Source organism: Pristiophorus japonicus, unplaced genomic scaffold, assembly GCF_044704955.1.
Source record: "Pristiophorus japonicus isolate sPriJap1 unplaced genomic scaffold, sPriJap1.hap1 HAP1_SCAFFOLD_193, whole genome shotgun sequence".
NCBI lineage: Eukaryota > Metazoa > Chordata > Chondrichthyes > Pristiophoridae > Pristiophorus > Pristiophorus japonicus.
In genome coordinates this window covers 680204-700516 of record NW_027251621.1, presented here as the reverse complement: position 1 = coordinate 700516, position 20313 = coordinate 680204, and the positions used below count along the sequence as shown (strand labels likewise).

The 20313-nt window shown below is 54.1% G+C and overlaps 2 protein-coding genes across 8 annotated transcripts in view; one reads left to right on the top strand and one right to left on the bottom strand.

The window, feature by feature from the left end:
* The window catches only part of flvcr2a (FLVCR choline and putative heme transporter 2a), a 275876-nt gene extending 272168 nt beyond the window's left edge, over window positions 1–3708 (top strand). For all 3 annotated transcript variants that reach the window (XM_070870918.1, XM_070870919.1, XM_070870917.1), the window contains one exon: window positions 2370–3708. In XM_070870918.1, coding sequence (XP_070727019.1) covers window positions 2370–2435 — 66 coding nt within the window. In that variant the 3' untranslated portion in view covers window positions 2436–3708. The remainder of the gene's footprint in view (window positions 1–2369) is intronic.
* The window catches only part of erg28 (ergosterol biosynthesis 28 homolog), an 88541-nt gene extending 68228 nt beyond the window's left edge, over window positions 1–20313 (bottom strand). For 2 of the 5 annotated variants that reach the window (XR_011589798.1, XR_011589799.1), the window contains exons 1-5: window positions 15335–18069; window positions 12506–12639; window positions 11302–11392; window positions 9934–10052; window positions 9659–9809 (exon numbers count right to left, since the gene is read on the bottom strand). Coding sequence is in view for 3 of the 5 variants with exons in the window: in XM_070870920.1 (XP_070727021.1) it covers window positions 9724–9809; window positions 9934–10052; window positions 11302–11392; window positions 12506–12639; window positions 15335–15558 (654 nt within the window). In the remaining 2 variants the exon portion in view is untranslated. Of the gene's footprint in view, window positions 1–9469; window positions 9810–9933; window positions 10053–11301; window positions 11393–12505; window positions 12643–15334; window positions 18070–20230 lie in introns of those variants that run through there. The other 3 variants (XM_070870922.1, XM_070870921.1, XM_070870920.1) reach the window with 3 other exon arrangements.

Sequence of the window (20313 nt, the reverse complement as noted above, 5' to 3'; positions counted from 1 at the left end):
TGACCCCGGGGCTCCGATTCCTCACCCTGGGGGGGGGGGGGTCTGACCCCTGACCCCGGGGCTCCGATTCCTGACCCTGGGGGGGGGGGGTCTGACCCAGGGGCTCCGATTCCTCACCCTGGGGGGGGGGGGGTCTGACCCCTGACCCCGGAGCTCCGATTCCTGACCCCGGGGGGGGGTCCGATTCCTGACCCTGGGGGGGGGTTCTGACCCCGGGGCTCCGATTCCTGACCCTGGGGGGGGGGTCTGACCCCGGGGCTCCGATTCCTGACCCTGGGGGGGGGGGTCTGACCCAGGGGCTCCAATTCCTGACCCTGGGGGGGGGGGGGGGGGGGTCTGACCCAGGGGCTCCGATTCCTGACCCTGGGGGGGGGGGGGGGGGGGGGGGGTCTGACCTCTGACCCCGGGGCTCCGATTCCTGACCCTGGGGGGGGGGGGTCTGACCCCTGACCCCGGGGCTCCGATTCCTGACCCTGGGGGTGGGTCTGACCCCTGACCCCGGGGCTCCGATTCCTGACCCCGGGGGGGGGGGGGGGTCCGATTCACACTATTGCACAAGGATTGCTCCCCGAGGGTTCCTGCATGTGCCGGGTTTCCCAACCCTGGGAACCGCAGCTGGTCACCGTTAAACCGGCAAAGCAGCTTCAGTCAGAAGCCTCCAGCCTTATCACCCTTGTGAAAGTGCCCCAAGAATTGGGTTGGCAGCTCGCAGCCCCCCCCCCCCCACCCGTCCCGCCTCCATTAACGGACGTTGGCGGATTGGGGTCGGCATTCAGAATTTTAACACTTCAAGCTCCCACCCGACAAAATCCCACCCGCTTTTTGGTTTAAAATCCCCGCCCCCTCCTCGCCGTGCCTCGGTTTATAAATGCATGGATCCCGTTTGCCTTCTCTACTTGTCCTGCCTCCTTCAATCCATGATAAGAACGGATAATCTTACAATGAGAGCCAGGCCCTTCAGGAGTGAAATCAGGAAACACTTCACACACAGGGCAGTCTCCTAAAAGCTGTGGATGCTGGGGCTCAATTGAAATTTTCAAGACTGAGAGATATTTTTGACAGGTAAGATTACCAAGGGATATGGAGGCTGGATAAACATACGAGGGAGAGGGGAATAGAGGGTGATGCTGAGAGAGTTAGATGAGGAAAGATGGGAGGAGTCTCGAGTGGAGCATAAACGCCGGCATGGCCTGTTTCTGTGCCGTATATCCGGTGTAAAGGCGGGTAACGGGAGTTAGGGGATCCATGGCTTTATAAACATCAGCATGGGGGGAAATTTTAAACCATAAAGTGAGCGAGTTTTTGTCGGGTGTTAAAAATCTGAATCAGGCTGCTTTCATCAGATGAACAACACGAGGGGCTAAATGGCTTCCTCCTGTTTTTTTATTTTATTCATGGGATGTGGGTGTCGCTGGCAAGGCCGGCATTTATTGCCCATCCCTAATTGCCCCTTGAGAAGGTGGTGGTGAGCCGCCTTCTTGAACCGCTGCAGTCCGTGTGGTGAAGGTGCTCCCACAGTGCTGTTAGGGAGGGAGTTCCAGGATTGTGACCCAGCGATGATGAAGGAACGGCCGATATATTTCCAAGTCAGGATGGTGTGTGACTGGGAGGGGAACGTGGAGGTGGTGGTGTTCCCATGCGCCTGCTGCCCTTGTCCTTCTAGGTGGGAGAGGTCGCGGGTTTGGGAGGTGCTGTTGAAGAAGCCTTGGCGAGTTGCTGCAGTACATCTTGTAGACGGTGCACACTGCAGCCAGGGGGCGCCGGTGGTGGAGGGAGTGAGTGTTGAAGGTGGGGGATGGGGGGCCAATCAAGCGGCTGCTTTGTCCTGGATGGTGTCGAGCTTCTCGAGTGTTGTTGGAGCTGCACCATCCAGGCAAGTGGAGAGTATTCCATCACACTCCTGACTTGTGCCTTGTAGATGGTGGAAAGGCTTTGGGGAGCCAGGAGGTGAGACACTCACCACAGAATACCCAGCCTCTGACCTGCTCTTGTACCACAGTATTTATGTTCCTATGTAACAGGCACAAGGGTGAACGTGTTCTTCCTGTTCTTTTTCCTACTCACTCTCTAACTGTTCACACTATCCTGACAAAGCTCTAACTGTCAGCTTCTATTTTTTCTTCAGTTGTGTGCACGCATGTAAAAATCTTGCATCATTTGTTGTTTGGTTTCTGGCCGTGGGGTCGTGTGGCCAGCAAGTTGAGTGACGGGCGCCTCTGGACTCGGGCTGTGCCCCAGTTGGACGTGCAGACCGGGTTCTGAATCATGTGTTGGGTTTGGACCCCACCTGGCCTTTAAATAGAGGCTACTGCAGCTGCTGGCTGCAGTCAGTGTGTTCCTAATGCTTTGTTTTATCCCATATCTCACAGCGCTTAGCCAGCAAGGCAGAGGAGGGAATCTGCAGTTCCATAATCTTAAACGAGGCAGCACTGTGAAGAGACGTTGAGTGAAGCACCCGAGACTGTGGACAGAGCCAAGGGCATGCAGCCAGCACGATGGCCCCACCGACAGGGTAGCAGGGACTGCTTTATATCTGCAGAGTCTCTTTGGAACTGATTTGCCAAAGTCTAATGTTTTGAATATGTATCATGATCACTTCTCTTGCAGGAAATGTTGATGCGTTTTCTAACTGTGTTGCTTCTCCTCATAATCACTCCATCTGCGTTAACTATTGCTCCCAGAATCCCGACCCCTCTGGGAAATCGCTCCCAGAATCCCGACCCCTCTGGGAAATCGCTCCCAGAATTGGACTTATTGTGCTGCTTTTTTCTATTTCTGAGCATCAATAAAATCTCTTGTCTCCTGAGGGACATCTGTTGGCACACAGAGCAGGGTGCTGTCCCTATCCCGTGGGTGCCGTCATATCCAGCGAGCGCTTGGACCTCAGTCAGATATTTTTGGAACGCTCCCTTAGCAGGTGTAACTACACAGCTCAGCACTGAACGATTTACAGTGATAAACCACACCGGCACACACCTGGAAAGAATCCAAAATTCTGCTTAACATTTTGTTTGGATTCTGAACTCCACAGCAATAATAAAGTGGTTGGTGCTGCAGCTTGTAGCCCCTGAGTCTGACGTGCAGTAGCTGGTGCCCGGTGCCCGGGCCTGGGGGTACAGGAGCGAGACTGTAAGCCGCTTGTACTGTTGCAGTTTGGGGCAAACCCAGTGATTCAGTATTGCCTCATCATTATACTTTTAAAATAAATATAAAGCCTACTCAGTTAGGCCTCAACGCAAATGTTTTACATGAGGACAAGGAGGGCCTGATAGTCTGATGCAGCACAGGAAGCCAATCATTCTATGAAGTAAGGACAGCAAGGGCACTTGATTTCATCGCTTGCCCCCAACTCTTCACTCTTTCGTAAGGCTGCATCTGTTTTAGCCAATGAAGGAGCAACGTTTGTCAGCTGTGACTCTGAGGCTGAGGCATGATCCCCGGTGAACTGATTCCTGTTTGATTACAGGCCTGTATGTATAGATGATGTGCTCCTTCGGGCAGAGCCAGGGTCCTGGCCATCTCTCGCACCTTCTGTGCCAGTTAGGACCAAGTGTATTCTACTCCCCAGTAAGACCAACAGTGAGATTTTATTCATCTGCATTTGGAAAATAGCAACACAAATCACAGGGTCTGTTGATGGTATTTCAAATTGAAAGAATGGAGTAGAGTTCCGAATTATAAATAAAATTTCAGCACTGACTGCTAAAATGTGATTGATTTGATTCAGTCCTTTGTTACCGGGCCTGCAGCGTTTGAATGGGCGACAGAGACTGCAGCGTTTGAATGGGCGACAGAGACTGCAGCGTTTGAATGGGCGACAGACTGCAGCGTTTGAATGAGCGACAGAGACTGCAGCGTTTGAATGGGCGACAGACTGCAGCGTTTGAATGGGCGACAGAGACTGCAGCGTTTGAATGGGCGACAGAGACTGCAGCGTTTGAATGGGCGACAGACTGCAGCGTTTGAATGGGCGACAGAGACTGCAGCGTTTGAATGGGCGACAGAGACTGCAGCGTTTGAATGGGCGACAGCCTGCAGCGTTTGAATGGGCGACAGACTGCAGCGTTTGAATGGGCGACAGACTGCAGCGTTTGAATGAGCGACAGAGACTGCAGCGTTTGAATGGGTGACAGCCTGCAGCGTTTGAATGGGCGACAGAGACTGCAGCGTTTGAATGAGCGACAGAGACTGCAGCGTTTGAATGGGCGACAGAGCCTGCAGTGTTTGAATGGGCGACAGAGACTGCAGCGTTTGAATGGGCGACAGACTGCAGCGTTTGAATGGGCGACAGAGACTGCAGCGTTTGAATGAGCGACAGAGACTGCAGCGTTTGAATGAGCGACAGACTGCAGCGTTTGAATGGGCGACAGAGACTGCAGCGTTTGAATGGGCGACAGAGACTGCAGCGTTTGAATGAGCGACAGAGACTGCAGCGTTTGAATGAGCGACAGACTGCAGCGTTTGAATGGGCGACAGAGACTGCAGTGTTTGAATGGGCGACAGAGACTGCAGCGTTTGAATGGGCGACAGACTGCAGCGTTTGAATGGGCGACAGAGACTGCAGCGTTTGAATGAGCGACAGAGACTGCAGCGTTTGAATGAGCGACAGACTGCAGCGTTTGAATGGGCGACAGAGACTGCAGCGTTTGAATGGGCGACAGAGACTGCAGCGTTTGAATGAGCGACAGAGACTGCAGCGTTTGAATGGGCGACAGAGACTGCAGCGTTTGAATGGGCGACAGACTGCAGCGTTTGAATGAGCGACAGAGACTGCAGCGTTTGAATGGGCGACAGAGACTGCAGCGTTTGAATGGGCGACAGAGACTGCAGCGTTTGAATGAGCGACAGAGACTGCAGCGTTTGAATGAGCGACAGACTGCAGCGTTTGAATGAGCGACAGAGACTGCAGCGTTTGAATGAGCGACAGAGACTGCAGCGTTTGAATGAGCGACAGACTGCAGCGTTTGAATGAGCGACAGAGACTGCAGCGTTTGAATGGGCGACAGAGACTGCAGCGTTTGAATGGGCGACAGACTGCAGCGTTTGAATGGGCGACAGAGACTGCAGCGTTTGAATGAGCGACAGAGACTGCAGCGTTTGAATGGGCGACAGAGACTGCAGCGTTTGAATGAGCGACAGAGACTGCAGCGTTTGAATGAGCGACAGACTGCAGCGTTTGAATGAGCGACAGAGACTGCAGCGTTTGAATGAGCGACAGACTGCAGCGTTTGAATGAGCGACAGAGACTGCAGCGTTTGAATGGGCGACAGAGACTGCAGCGTTTGAATGGGCGACAGAGACTGCAGCGTTTGAATGAGCGACAGAGACTGCAGCGTTTGAATGGGCGACAGAGACTGCAGCGTTTGAATGAGCGACAGAGACTGCAGCGTTTGAATGGGCGACAGAGACTGCAGCGTTTGAATGGGCGACAGAGACTGCAGCGTTTGAATGGGCGACAGAGACTGCAGCGTTTGAATGAGCGACAGAGACTGCAGCGTTTGAATGGGCGACAGAGACTGCAGCGTTTGAATGGGCGACAGAGACTGCAGCGTTTGAATGGGCGACAGAGACTGCAGCGTTTGAATGGGCGACAGAGACTGCAGCGTTTGAATGGGCGACAGAGACTGCAGACAAAATTTGTACAATGTGCACATCACACAAACTGGAACCTAACTACACAACCAAAGCAGTTTACAGCATGGCAGGAGGCCAGTCAGCACACCATCAGCAATCAAAAAAACCATCTCACAACAACTCCAACATGTGCCAATTGCAACAGAAAAAGGATTTACTGAAAGAAGGATGTGGGCTTGGGGCAGTGCGTTCCTTGGGACCCTCCCTCCGTCCGCGGGACTCTTCTCCGTCCTATGAGGCCCTCTCTCCATCCCGCGGGACCCTCCATCCCGTGAGACCCTCCTTCCGTCCCGTGGGATCCTCTGCCAGAGTAGGTAATTGTACAACACAGTGTGTTACTGATCTGTCGCTTTCCCCCTCCCCCGATGTCAGATAGGTCTCATTGTCCTTGGATTAGGGGGTGGAAAATAAATTCAGCTCTGGTTCCTGCTCCGCTTATTCTCCTGGTCCTTGCTGGAATTATAGAATGATACAGTGCAAAAGGAGGTCGTTCTGCCCCTCCTGCCTGTGTCGGCTATTTGGTAGAGCTATCCTTAGTCCCACTTCCCTGCTCTTTCCCCGCAGCCCGACAAAATGTTCTTCCTCCAAATGGGATTAAAGGGACAGTGGACGCCTGGAGTATTATGCACAGTTTTGGTCCCTTTAAGGCAAGTATATCCTTCCTTTGGTCGAGGGAGTGCAAGGGAGGTTCATTAGACTGATTCCTGGGATGAGAGGGCTGTAGTGTGAGAGATACAACAACTTGCATTTATATAGCTTTAATGTAGTAAAACATCCCAAAGCACTTCACAGGAGTATTATAGACAGAATTTGACACCAAGCTACATAAGGAGATATATGGGCAGGTGACCAAACGCTTGATCAAAGAGGTAAGTTTTGAGGAGTATCTTAAAGGAGGAGAGAGGCGGAGAGGTTTAGGGAGGGAGTTCCAGAGCTTGGGGCCCAGGCAGCTGAAGGCACGGCCACCGATGGTGGAGCGATTATAATCAGGGATGGTCAGGAGGCCAGAATTGGAGGAACACAGACATCTCGGGGGGTTGTGGGGCTGGAGGAGATTACAGGGATAGGGTGGGGCGAGGGCCATGGAGGGATTTGAAAACAAGGATGAGAATTTTTAAATTGAGGCATTGCTAGACCCCAGCTCATCTGCTGCTGAAACCCTCATCCATGCCTTTGTTATCTCTGGACTTGACTATTCTAACGCACTCCTGGCTGGCCTCCCATCTTCTAATCTATGTAAACTTGACGTGATCCAAAACTCGGCTGCCCATGTCCTAACCCCCACCTAGTCCCACTCACCCATCACCCCCTGTGCTCGCTGACCTACATTGGCCTCCCCCAGCCCCAGGGCCTACTCCAGCCCCGGGCCCAGGGCTGAGGCAGGGGCAGAGACGGGTGATGTTACAGAGTTGGAAATAGGCGGTCTTATGTGATCGGGACTCATCTCTGGGTCAAATACAACACAAAGGTTGCAAACCGTCTGGTTCAGCCTCAGACAGGAGTTGGGGAGAGGGATGGAGTCTGTGGCTAGGGAACGCAGTTTGTGGCGGGGACCGAAAACAATGGTTTTGGTCTTCCCAATATTTAGTTGGAAGAAATTTCTGTTGACCTAGTGCTGTGTCCCGCGGGGGTGGGTGAGGGTTAGGATGGGACTGAGAACATGCTGCACCCACCCACGGTCCGCGTTCACCAATGATGAATACCGACACGAGTGAGACAGTGCAAGGCGACATAGCTTGCGGGATTGGACCCCATCGACAGCAGCACCTTCAGGAGAGGGAAGAGTGGGAAAAATATTCATCGTCTGACTTCCAACTGGAACCCTAAACAAAGCATCATGTCCCTTACGGATTTTATCGTAATGCTATGGACCACGGAGGATTTATCTGATACACAGATTAACTTTCAGCATAAAAATATAAAATGTGTTTCAATAACTGAAAAAAATTCAGCTTTTATACAACTCTAAGAAATGGCAACGATTCCTGTGAAAGAGAATGCCAAGGATTGTAATCGGAACTCTGATTCCCCTTGTGAAATGAAAAAAATTTAATAAATTTGAACAAGGCTGTGAAATCCTCTTTAATGTAGTTCCTGACAATCACTCACGCAAACATTTCAGAAATTGTAACTATATCAACACAAGATCACTGCTCAGACAGTTCAGTATTAGCCCGCTGAGAACAATATGCCCAACACAGAGACTGCTGACTCCAACACATCTAACTGACAAGCACTACTGGCTTCCATGTGCCTGGGACCTGCTGGGGTGGGGGGAGGGGGAGATGATTTGAGGGGGGTGGTGATGATGGGGGGGAAGGAGAGATGATGGGCGGGGTAATGTGCAACACTCACTAGATGCTAATTGTCAGAACCCAGGTCAATGTATGACCTGTTTTAGCAGCAAGGATTGAGACGGACTGGACTGACAGAGTACCATTCCCTACAACTGTTTTGCCGATGATACCATCCCTCACACACCATGACCACACCTGGCCATCTGCCCAAGGCGCGCACACTTTCATTTTGGGTTCATTTCAAAGTGAGGGGAGGGAGAGAAAGGTATGTGCATGCATCTTCACACAAGGGATTGACTCACTGGGGGGGGGGGGGGGTTCCCGCTCCTGAACCTAAGAAATAGGAGCAGGAGTCGGCCATTATGCCCTCGAGCCTGCTCCACCATTCAATAAGATCATGGCTGGTCCGATCTCGGCCTCAACTCCACTTCCCTGCCCGCTCCCCATAACCCTCGACTCCCCAGTAGTTCAAATATCTATCTGGGCCTTGAATATACTCAATGACCCAGCCTCCGTAGCTCTCTGGGGCAGAGAATTCAAAAAGTTCACGACCTTCTGAGAAGAAATTCTCAGTTTTAAATTGGCGACCCCTTATTCTGCCCCCGTGTTCCAGATTCCCCACGAGGGAAACATCCTCTGCATCTGTCAAGCCCCCTCAGAATATTATTTGTTTTGATAAGATCACCTCTCATTCTTCTGAACCCCAATGAGTAGAGGCCCAATCTGCTCAACCTTTTCCTCATAAGTCAACCCCCTCATCCCCGGAATCAACCGAGTGAACCTTCTCTGAACTGCCTCCAATGCAAGTATATCCTTTCTTAAATACTGAGGCCAAAACTGTACGCAGTACTCCAGGTGTGGCCTCACCAATACCCTGTACAGTTGTAGCAGGACTTCTCTGCTTTTATACTCTATCCCCCTTGCAATAAAGGCCAACATTCCATTTGCCTTCCTGATCACTTGCTGTACCTGCATACTAACTTTTTGTGTTTCATGTACAAGGCCCCCCAGGTCCCTCTGTACTGCAGCACTTTGTAATCTTCATTTAAATAATAATTTGCTTTTCTATTCTTCCTACCAAAGATAACCTCACATTTTCCCACATTATACTCCATCTGCCAAATGTTTGCCCACTCACTTAGCCTGTCTATATCCCTTTGCAGATTTTTTGTGTCCTCACAATTTACTTTCCCATCCATCTTTGTATCATCAGCAAACTTAGCTACATTACACTCGGTCCCTTCATCCAAGTTGCTCGCTGGGGCGGGGGTTCCCTCCTCCCAAAGGTGCTGACTTGGGTATGGTTCTAAAGGTTCAGGGCACTCTGTACCCAAGGGCCATTCTTCATGCCTGAGCTAAGAGCTGGTTATTCAGTTGTCGGAAGCATCACATTGAAGCCTAACCTTACATAATTACAACCAGAAATTCCAGCGAGCACTGCAAACCCTGACCCCAGCCAGTGGCTTCAACATTTAACAAAAGTAAATCAGTGAATTGTTACAGACTTGGAACTGTCACACACAGTGGACAAGTGATAGTAAATTACAAACCGTTACAAACAATTTATTTTCACAATCATAATTTAGCGATGGCAAGAAAGACTCTCATTTCTACAGTGCCTTTCATGACCTCTGGACTTCCTAAAGTGCTCTCCAGGCCATTGCTTACTAGTGAAGAATAGTCGCTGTTAATTGCTGCCGGTTCAGTGGGCAGAGTGCCCGGATTACCTGGGCAGGAGGATGGCCTGATCTGTACTGTATCATTCCGATCGCTCCGCCCCTCCGAACAGGTTTTACATCCTCTTCGGTCGAATGGAATTCGCCTCCTGGGACTCCTCCATATACTGAAATCCAACCATCATTCCCAGGATGGACAAACCTACAGGGCAGAAGGAGCAAAAGTCAGTGGAAGAAAGTGCAATAGATACAGGACACCAGGTCTACTCTGACATCCTGCTCGCCTCCCCGCAGAAGGAAGGGTTACCAACAGCAGCTTAACTTACTGGCCACTAACAGGGGCGCGATGACTCCGATGGTGATGGGAGCTGTGTGATAAACGAATGATTCCGACAGGAAGTGACCAAGAGCCAGAATAAAGGTCCAGAGTGTGATGTGATACAACCTATGGGAAGAGAAAGAAAGTTAGCACCCCAATGGGTCACTCTGCCCCTCCCCCGGTCAATGGGTCACTCTCCCCTCATTAATGGGTCACTGCCCTTTCCTGGTCAATGGGTCACTCTCCTCCCCCAGTCAATGGGTCACCCTCCCCCTCCCCCAGTCAATGGGTCACTGCCCTTCCTCGGTCAATGGGTCACTGCCCTTCCCCGGTCAATGGGTCACTCTCCCCCAGTTAAGGGGTCACTCTCTCCCTCCCTGCCCCGTGTCAATGGGTCACTCTCCCCTGGTTAATGGGTCACTGCCCTTTCCTGGTCAATGGGTCACTCTCCCCTCCCCCGGTCAATGGGTCACTCTCCCCTGGTCAATGGGTCACTCTCCCCCGGTCAATGGGTCACTCTCCCCTGGTCAATGGGTCACTCTCCCCTGGTTAATGGGTCACTCTCCCCCTCCCCCGGTCAATGGGTCACTCCCCTGGTCAATGGGTCACTCTCCCCCGGTCAATGGGTCACTCTCCCCCGGTCAATGGGTCACCCTCCCCTGGTCAATGGGTCACTCTGCCCCTCCCCCGGTCAATGGGTCACTCTCCCCCACTGAGCAAATCAGAAGCCAAGCACAATATATACCCTCCATACTTGACCTCGTTAAATAGCACAGAGAAACACTTTAACACTTAGATACCAAATAAAGCTCCCTCTACACAGTCCCATCAAACACTCCCAGGGCAGGTACAGCACGGGTTAGATACAGAGTAAAGCTCCCTCTACACTGTCCCATCAAACACTCCCAGGGCAGGTACAGCACGGGGTTAGATACAGAGTAAAGCTCCCTCTACACTGTCCCATCAAACACTCCCAGGGCAGGTACAGGGGGTTAGATACAGAGTAAAGCTCTCTCTACACTGTCCCATCAAACACTCCCAGGGCAGGTATAGCACAGGTTAGATACAGAGTAAAGCTCCCTCTACACTGTCCCATCAAACACTCCCAGGGCAGGTACAGCACGGGGTTAGATACAGAGTAAAGCTCCCTCTACACTGTCCCATCAAACACTCACAGGGCAGGTACAGGGGGTTAGATACAGAGTAAAGCTCCCTCTACAGTGTCCCATCAAACACTCCCAGGGCAGGTACAGGGGGTTAGATACAGAGTAAAGCTCCCTCTACACTGTCCCATCAAACACTCCCAGGGCAGGTACAGGGGGTTAGATACAGAGTAAAGCTCTCTCGAGGCTCCTCCAAAGTCGCAGATACCTACATTCTGTTGTGAATATCCATCGCACATGTGCACCGAATGATGGAGGACAGCAGAGTCCAGATTCCAAACGTCCTCGCCTGGAGACCGTTCACTGCACGGAGACAAAAGCAAAATAAAACCAACAGCATGTTGACAAAAACCAGATGGGAGAGAGATTGGGTGGTCTCTGATGGGAACCCCCAGCTCACACTCACCGACCTCCAGCTCACACTCACCGACACCCAGCTCACACTCACCGACACCCAGCTCACACTCGCCGACACCCAGCTCACACTCACCGACCCCCAGCTCATACTCGCTGACCCCCAGCTCACACTCACCGACACCCAGCTCATACTCGCTGACCCCCAGCTCACACTCACCGACACCCAGCTCATACTCGCTGACCCCCAGCTCACACTCACCGACCCCCGGCTCACACTCACCGACCCCCAGCTCACACTCACTGACCCCCAGCTCACACTCACCGACCCCCAGCTCACACTCACCGACCCCCAGCTCATACTCGCTGACCCCCAGCTCACACTCACCATGACCCCCAGCTCACGCTCATTGACCCACAGCTCACACTCACTGACCCCAGCTCACACTCACTGACCCCAGCTCACACTCACCATGACCCCCAGCTCACTCAATGACCCCCAGCTCATACTCACCGTGACCCCAGCTCACACTCACCGTGACCACTAGCTCACACTCACTGACCTCCAGCTCACACTCACCGACCCCCAGTGCACACTCACCGACCCCCAGCTCACACTCACCGTGACCCCCAGCTCACACTCACTGACCCTCAGCTCACACTCACTGACCCCTAGCTCACACACACCGTGACCCACAGCTCACACTCACCGTGACCCCCCCCAGCTCACACTCACCGTGACCCCCCCAGCCCCAGCTCACTCACTGACCCTCAGCTCACACTCACTGTGACCCCAGCTCACACTCATCGTGACCCACAGCTCATACTCACCATGACCCACAGCTCACACTCACCGACCCCAGCTCACACTCACTGACCCACAGCTCACACTCACCGTGACCCCAGCTCACACTCACCGACCCCCGGCTTACACTCACCATGGCCCCCAACTTACACTCACTGATCCCCAGCTCACACTCACCATGGCCCCCAGCTCACACTCACTGACCTTATTCTGTGTCCGCTGGCCCCCCACCTCACCCCGGGCCCCCCTTTCCTTACCGAGTGTTGGGGTCCCCGTGTACAGTTTCTCCGATAAGAAGCTGTGGTCTCGGAAGCTCTGGATCGTGTTGCCTGCGGCTATGACAGCGACCATCAGCAGCCAACTGCGGAGCACATTGAGAAACCGACTCATCCTGCTGGGGGAGGGACCAGGGGAGAGGGGAGAGAGAGAGGGAGGGGGGAGAGAGAGGGGGAGGGGGAGGGGGGGAGAGAGAGGGGGAGGGGGAGGGGGGGAGAGGGGGGGAGAGAGAGGGGGAGGGGGAGGGGGGGAGAGAGGGGGAGGAGTGGAGAGAGAGGGGGAGCAGGGGAGGGGGAGGGGGGAGGGAGAGGAGGGGGTTGGGGGGACGAGGGAGAGAGTGTGAGGGGGGCGGGGGGAGAGAAACAACAACAACTCGTGTTTATATAGCCCCGTTAATGCAGTAAAGTGTCCCAACGCGCTTCAGAGCTGGAACAAGAAAAAAATTTGGCACGAAGCCTGTAAAGTCCTTACTCTACAGCATGAAACCACACGAGGCACATTCTGGGGACAAGGTCACTCTGTGACCTTAACTCTTTATTCACAGGACTCCAAAGACGATGACCCTGTGTGGGATCTCCCTTTTTATACCTGTGTGACCAGGTAAGGAGTGTCTCCCACAAGTTCACCCCTTGTGGTCAAGATGTGCATCTAGGTTGAGTGTATACAGTAATACAGTGGTGTCACATTGTGGTTACATACATGACATCACCTCCCCCCCAAAGTCTTATTGGGATCATAGTTTTAGTCTTTCAGGTGGTCTACGCTCCCTCGTGGAGCGCCGCAGTTGGGGCTCTGGTTGTTGGACACTGACGGGAGTGTCTGTCACCTGTGGTGATTCCGGCCTGTCCGGGCTGGCCGCAGGGACTGTGCATGCTGCTGAATGTTCTTGTTGCTCATTCACTGGCGGTGGTGTGGGCAACATCTCCTGATCTTCCTCAGGTTCCTCAGTGTCTATGCTGAACCTTTTTTTTTACTTGGTCCAGATGCCTACGGCATATCTGCCCATTGTTAAGTTTAACCACTATGACCCTGTTCCCCTCTTTGTCTATTACAGTGCCCTCAAGCCATTTGGGCCCCATGGCATGATTGAGGACAAACACGGGGTCATTTATTTCTATACATCGCCCCCTTGAGTTACAGTCATGGTACTCGTTTTGGGTCTGGCGCTTGCCCTCAACTATGTCGGTCAGGACTGGGTGACTGAGGGACAACCAAGTTTTGAGTGTCCATTTCATTAGTAACTCTGCGGGCGGGACCCCCATGAGCGAGTGTGGTCGGGATCTATAGGCCAGCAGGAGACGTGACAGGCGGCATTGTAGGGAGGGTCCTTGAATCCTGAGCATGCCTTGTTTAATGATTTGGACCGCACATTCCGCCTGGCCATTGGAGGCCGGCTTGAACGGCGCAGTCCTGACATGGTTGATGCCATTGCCCGACATAAACTCTCGGAATTTGTAGCTTGTGAAACACGGGCCATTGTCACTAACCAAGATGTCCGGCAAGCCGTGGGTTGCAAAGATCGCACGTAGGCTTTCCACGGTGGTGGATGACGTGCATGAATTCAGGATGATGCACTCGATCCATTTCGAGTACGCATCTACCACGATGAGGAACATCTTACCCATGAACAGGCCCGCGTAGTCAACATGAATGCGTGACCATGGCCTGGTGGGCCAGGGCCACGGGCTGAGTGGGGCCTCCCTGGGGGCATTACCCAGCTGGGCACACGTCGTGCACCTGCGAACACAGTGTTCCAGGTCTGAGTCAATTTCAGGCCACCATACATGTGACCGGGCAATGGCCTTCATCAGCACAATGCCTGGGTGCTCGCTGTGGAGTTCCCTGATGAATGCCTCCCTGCCCCTCTGGGGCATAACTACCCGGCTGCCCCATAGTAGGCAGTCGGCTTGGATGGAGAGCTCATCCAACCATCTGTGAAACAGTCTGACCTCCTCAGGGCATGCTCCATGTGCGGGCGCCCAATCCCCAGTCAGGACACATTTCTTAATCAGAGATAGGAGGGGATCTCTGTTTGTCCAGATTTTGATCTGGCGGGCTGTGATAGGGGAGCCTGCGCTGTCAAAGGCATCGACAGCCATGACCATCTCAGCGCTTTGCTCCGCTGCCCCCTCGGTGGTGGCCAGTGGAAGCCTGCTGAGTGCGTCAGCGCAATTTTCAGTGCCGGGTGGAGCAGTCATACGCAGCCAGCGTGAGAGCCCATCGCTGTATGCGAGCTGATGCATTGGCATTGACAACAGGGATGTTAATGGCTTGTAGTCCGTCTCTAATTCAAACTTCCTACCAAAGAGGTACTGATGCATTTTTTTTTACACCATCCCATATCCCCGTTCTGCTTGAGAAAGCGACCTGGAGGCATAAGCCACAGGTTGGAGTTGGCCCTCAGCATTGCCCTGCTGCAACACGCACCCAACCCCATAGGACGATGCATCACATGTCAGAACCAATTTTTTACAGGGGTCGTACAGGGTCAACAACTTGTTTGAACAAAGTAGGTTCCGTGCCCGATCAAAAGCCCGTTCCTGACAGTCCCCCCAAAACCAATCACAACCCTTACGCAGCAGCACATGAAGCGGCTCCAACAATGTGCTCAAGTTCGGCAGAAAGTTCCCGAAATAGTTCAAGAGTCCCAGAAATGAACGCAGCTCCGATGTGTTGCCGGGCCTGGGTGCTCGTCGAATCGCCTCTGTTTTGGATTCGGTGGGCCAAATCCCATCTGCAGCAACCCTCCTCAGGAACTCAACCTCAGGAGCTAAGAACAAACATTTAGACTTCTTGAGTCGCAGACCTACCCGGTCCAGTCGGCGTAGCACCTCCTCCAGGTTGTGGAGATGTTCCTCGGTGTCTCGACCTGTGATGAGGATGTCGTCCTGGAATACAATTGTTCCCGGAATGGTTTTGAGCAGCTTTCCATGTTACGTTGAAAAATCACGACCACTGATCGAATGCCAAACAGTCCCTTGTGCGTGGTGATGGTGGTCAGTAGTTTGGATTCGTCGGCCAGTTCTTGGGTCATGTAGGCTGAAGTGAGGTCCAACTTGGTGAACAGCTTGCTGCCTGCCAGCGTGGCGAAGAGGTCCTCCGCTCCCAGGAGCGGGTATTGGTCTTGTAGGGACACCTGATTGATGTAAAGATCCTGACAGAACCATCCGCTTTTAGGACGGGAACGATGGGGCTCGCCCAGTCGCTGAATTCAACAGGCGAGATGATGCCCTCTCTCAGCAAACAGTCCAATTCATTCTCGATCTTTACCCGGATCACATACGGCACCGCTCTGGCTTTGTGGTGCACTGGCCTGGTGTCCGGGGTGATGTGTATCACTACTTTGGTGCCTTTGAAAGTCCCGACGCCTGGTTGGAATAGTGAATCGAATTGTTGTAGGACTTGTGAGCACGAACTTCGCTCCACAGATGACATTGCGTGAACGTCCTCCCATTTCCAGTTCATCTCGGCTGGCCAGTTCCTCCCCAACAGTGCGGGACCATTGCCCGGGACAATCCAGAGCGGCAGCCAATTCACTAACCCATTGTGTGTGATGGCCAACATTGCACTGCCTAGCACCGGAATGATTTCTTTAGTGTAAATCCGTAATTGTTTCTCAACACGTGCTAATTTGGGTCTACTGGCTTTAAGTGGCCATAGCTTCTCAAATTGCTGAACACCCATGAGTGACTGGCTGGCCCCAGTGTCCAGCTCCATGCGTACAGGGCTTAATAAAACCCTCATCATCATTGGTGGCGTTTTGGTGTATGAACTGTGAATATTCACCACATGGACCCGCTGAACCTCGGCGTCCATCGATTTGCCCCAAAGGTCATCCTGCCTCAAAGAACCCTCTTCTGGTCCATCCGCCTCATATATTAGTCTGGTTACAGGCTTCCTGCACATTCGAGCTAAGTGGCCACTGAGATTGCAGTTTCTGCAGACAAACTGTTAGAATATGCAAGATCTAGCTGAGTGTTTCCCCCCACACCTCCAGAATGAGTTAAAGTTTCCATTGTTGGGGACAAAGGGACTATGGCCAGGCATTCCGTGCTGACTGTCCCTTTGACTGCTCTTAAATACCCTATTCGTGGGTGTCAATGGCCCCATCCCGGGCCGCATTGTCCACTGTGATGGCGTGAATGTCCGTTCAGCCTGCCATTGTCTCTGTTGAAGTCCTACTCTGGGGTCTATTGCTGCCTGGGGAATGTCGGACTGCCCCTGCCTGCCTGCGGGGCTCTGAGTCGCAATGATGATGTTGACTCCCTGATCCATCGCCGCGTTAGAGGCAGAATTGCACGCATAAATCATTTACGTCTCTTCCTCCCCCGCCATGAAAGTTTGAGCTAACAACGCCGCCGCTTCCAAGGTCAAGTCCTTGGTCTCAATTAACTTGCGGAAAATTCCCGCATGACCGATGCCCTCGATAAAAAAGTCCCTTAACATCTCCCCCGCTGCAGGCGTCTGTGAACTTACAGAGGCTGGCCAAACGCCGGAGGTCCGCTACGAAGTCCGGTATGCTCTGCCCTTCCCGACGTCGGTGGGTGTAGATTCTGTGTCGGGCCATGTGTATGCTGCTTGCCGGTTTGAGGTGCTCCCCGATTAATTTGCTAAGTTCTTCAAAGGTTTTGTCCGCCGGCTTTTCGGGTGCCAGTAAATCCTTCATGAGTGCGTAAGTCTTTGGTCCGCAGCTGGTCAGGAGATGAGCCCGTCACTTGTCGCCCGCTGCATCCCCCAGCCAGTCTTTAGTTCCGAAGCTTTGCTGAAGCCTCTCGACAAAATCGTCCCAGTCTTCCCCAACACAGGACCGATCCTCTGTGCTACCGGTGGCCATTCTCGTGGGTCGTGAATTCCCGTTTCTCGTCGCCAATGTAAAGTCCTTACTCAACAGCATGAAACCACACGAGGCACATTCCAGGGACAAGGTCACTCTGTGACCTTAACTCTTTATTTACAGGACTCTAAAGACGATGACCCTGTGTGGGACCTCCCTTTTTATACCTGTGTGATCAGGTAAGGAGTGTCTCCCACAAGTTCACCCCTTGTGGTCAAGGTGTGCATCTAGGTTGAGTGTATATAGTAATACAGTGGTGTTACATTGTGGTTACATACATGACATCGCCACGTAAGGAAAAATGAGTGCAGGTGATCAAAGAGATAGGTTTAAGGAGCATCTTAAAAGAGGAAAAAGAGGTAGCAAGGTTTAGGGAGGGGTGAAGTCGGGAGGGATTTGAAAACTAGGATGGGAATTTTAAATCAAGATGTTAGAAACATAGAAATATAGAAAATAGGTGCAGGAGTAGGCCATTTGGCCCTTCGAGCCTGCACCACCATTCAATGAGTTCATGGCTGAACATGCAACTTCAGTACCCCATTCCTGCTTTCTCTCCATACCCCTTGTTGCTTAACTGGGAGCCAATGTAGGTCAGTGAGCACAGCGGGTGATGGGTGACCGGGACTGGGTGTGAGTTAGGACACGGGGTAGTGAGCACAGGGGGTGATGGGTGAGTGGGACTTGGTGCGAGTTAGGACACGGGGCACAGGGGGTGATGGGTGAGTGGGACTGGGTGTGAGTTAGGACACGGGGCACAGGGGGTGATGGGTGAGTGGGACTGGGTGTGAGTTAGGACACGGGGCAGTGAGCACAGGGGGTGATGGGTGAGTGGGACTGGGTGTGAGTTAGGACACGGGGCAGTGAGCACAGGGGGTGATGGGTGAGTGGGACTGGGTGTGAGTTAGGACACGGGGCAGTGAGCACAGGGGGTGATGGGTGAGTGGGACTGGGTGTGAGTTAGGACACGGGGCAGTGAGCACAGGGGGTGATGGGTGAGTGGGACTGGGTGTGAGTTAGGACACGGGTCAGCGAGCACAGAGGGTGATGGGTGAGTGGGACTGGGTGTGAGTTAGGACACGGGGTCAGTGAGCACAGGGGGTGATGGGTGAGTGGGACTGGGTGTGAGTTAGGACACGGGGCAGTGAGCACAGGGGGTGATGGGTGAGTGGGACTGGGTGTGAGTTAGGACACGGGGCAGTGAGCACAGGGGGTGATGGGTGAGTGGGACTGGGTGCGAGTTAGGACACGGGGCAGTGAGCACAGGGGGTGATGGGTGAGTGGGACTGGGTGCGAGTTAGGACACGGGGCAGTGAGCACAGGGGGTGATGGGTGAGCGGGACTGGGTGTGAGTTAGGACACGGGTCAGTGAGCACAGGGGGTGATGGGTGAGCGGGACTGGGTGTGAGTTAGGACACGGGTCAGTGAGCACAGGGGGTGATGGGTGAGTGGGACTGGGTGTGAGTTAGGACACTGGGCAGTGAGCACAGGGGGTGATGGGTGAGTGGGACTGGGTGTGAGTTAGGACACGGGGCAGTGAGCACAGGGGGTGATGGGTGAGCGGGACTGGGTGTGAGTTAGGACACGGGGTCAGTGAGCACAGGGGGTGATGGGTGAGCGGGACTGGGTGTGAGTTAGGACACGGGGTCAGTGAGCACAGGGGGTGATGAGTGAGTGGGACTCGGTGCGAGTTAGGACACGGGGCAGTGAGCACAGGGGGTGATGGGTGAGCGGGACTGGGTGTGAGTTAGGACACGGGGTCAGTGAGCACAGGGGGTGATGGGTGAGCGGGACTCGGTGCGAGTTAGGACACGGGGCAGTGAGCACAGGTGGTGATGGGTGAGTGGGACTCAGTGCGAGTTAGGACACGGGGCACAGGGGGTGATGGGTGAGTGGGACGGGTTTTGGATCACCTCAAGTTTACGTCGCGTAGAATGTGGGAGGCCGGCCAGGAGTGCGTTGGAATAGTCAAGTCTGGAGGTAACAAAGGCATGGATGAGGGTTTATGCAGCGGATGAGCTGAGGCAGGGGGTGGAGACGGACAGTGTTACGGAGGGGGAAATGGGCAGTCTTTAGTTATACTGCGGCTATATGGTCATTAAAGGGTCAAATATCACAGCAAGGTTACAAAGAGTCTGGTTCAGCCTCAGACAAAAGTTGGGGAGAGGAGAGGGGAGTGAGGGAGAGTGAGAGGGGGAGAGGGAGGGGGTGGAGGAGGGGGGGAGGGAGAGGGTGGAGGAGGGGGGGAGGGGAGTGAGGGGGAGAGGAGAGAGAGGGGGAGGAGGAGGGGAGTGAGAGGGGGGGAGGGGGAGGAGAGGAGGAGAGGGGGGGAGGAGGGGGGGAGGGGGAGGAGAGGGGGGAGGAGGGGGGGAGGGGGAGGGGGAGGGGGGGGAGGGGAGGGAGAGGGTGGAGGGGGGGGGAGGGGAGTGAGAGGGTGGAGGTGAGGGGGGAGGGGAGTGAGGGGGAGAGGAGAGAGAGGGGGGGAGGGGGAGGAGAGGGTGGAGGAGGGGGGGGAGGGGAGTGAGAGGGTGGAGGTGAGGGGGGAGGGGAGTGAGGGGGAGAGGAGAGAGAGGGGGAGGAGGAGGGGAGTGAGAGGGGGGGAGGGGGGAGGAGAGGGGGGGAGGAGGGGGGGAGGGGGAGGGGGAGGGGGGGAGGGGAGGGAGAGGGTGGAGGGGGGGGGGAGGGGAGTGAGGGGGAGAGGAGAGAGAGGGGGGGAGGGGGAGGGGGAGGGGGAGGGGTTTGGGGGCGGGGCGGGTTGTGCTGTGATGCACCTCATGACAGATTGGCCCGCAGACCCCGCGCGCCCCCGCTGACCTCCCGCGCGACCCCGCTGACCTCCCGCGCCCCCGCTGACCTCCCGCGCGCCCCCGCTGACCTCAATCGCTCCTTTCCTCCGCGCGCTCCCGCTGCCGACAGACGCCGACCCCGAAACTCCCGCCTCCGGCCCCGATTGGTGGA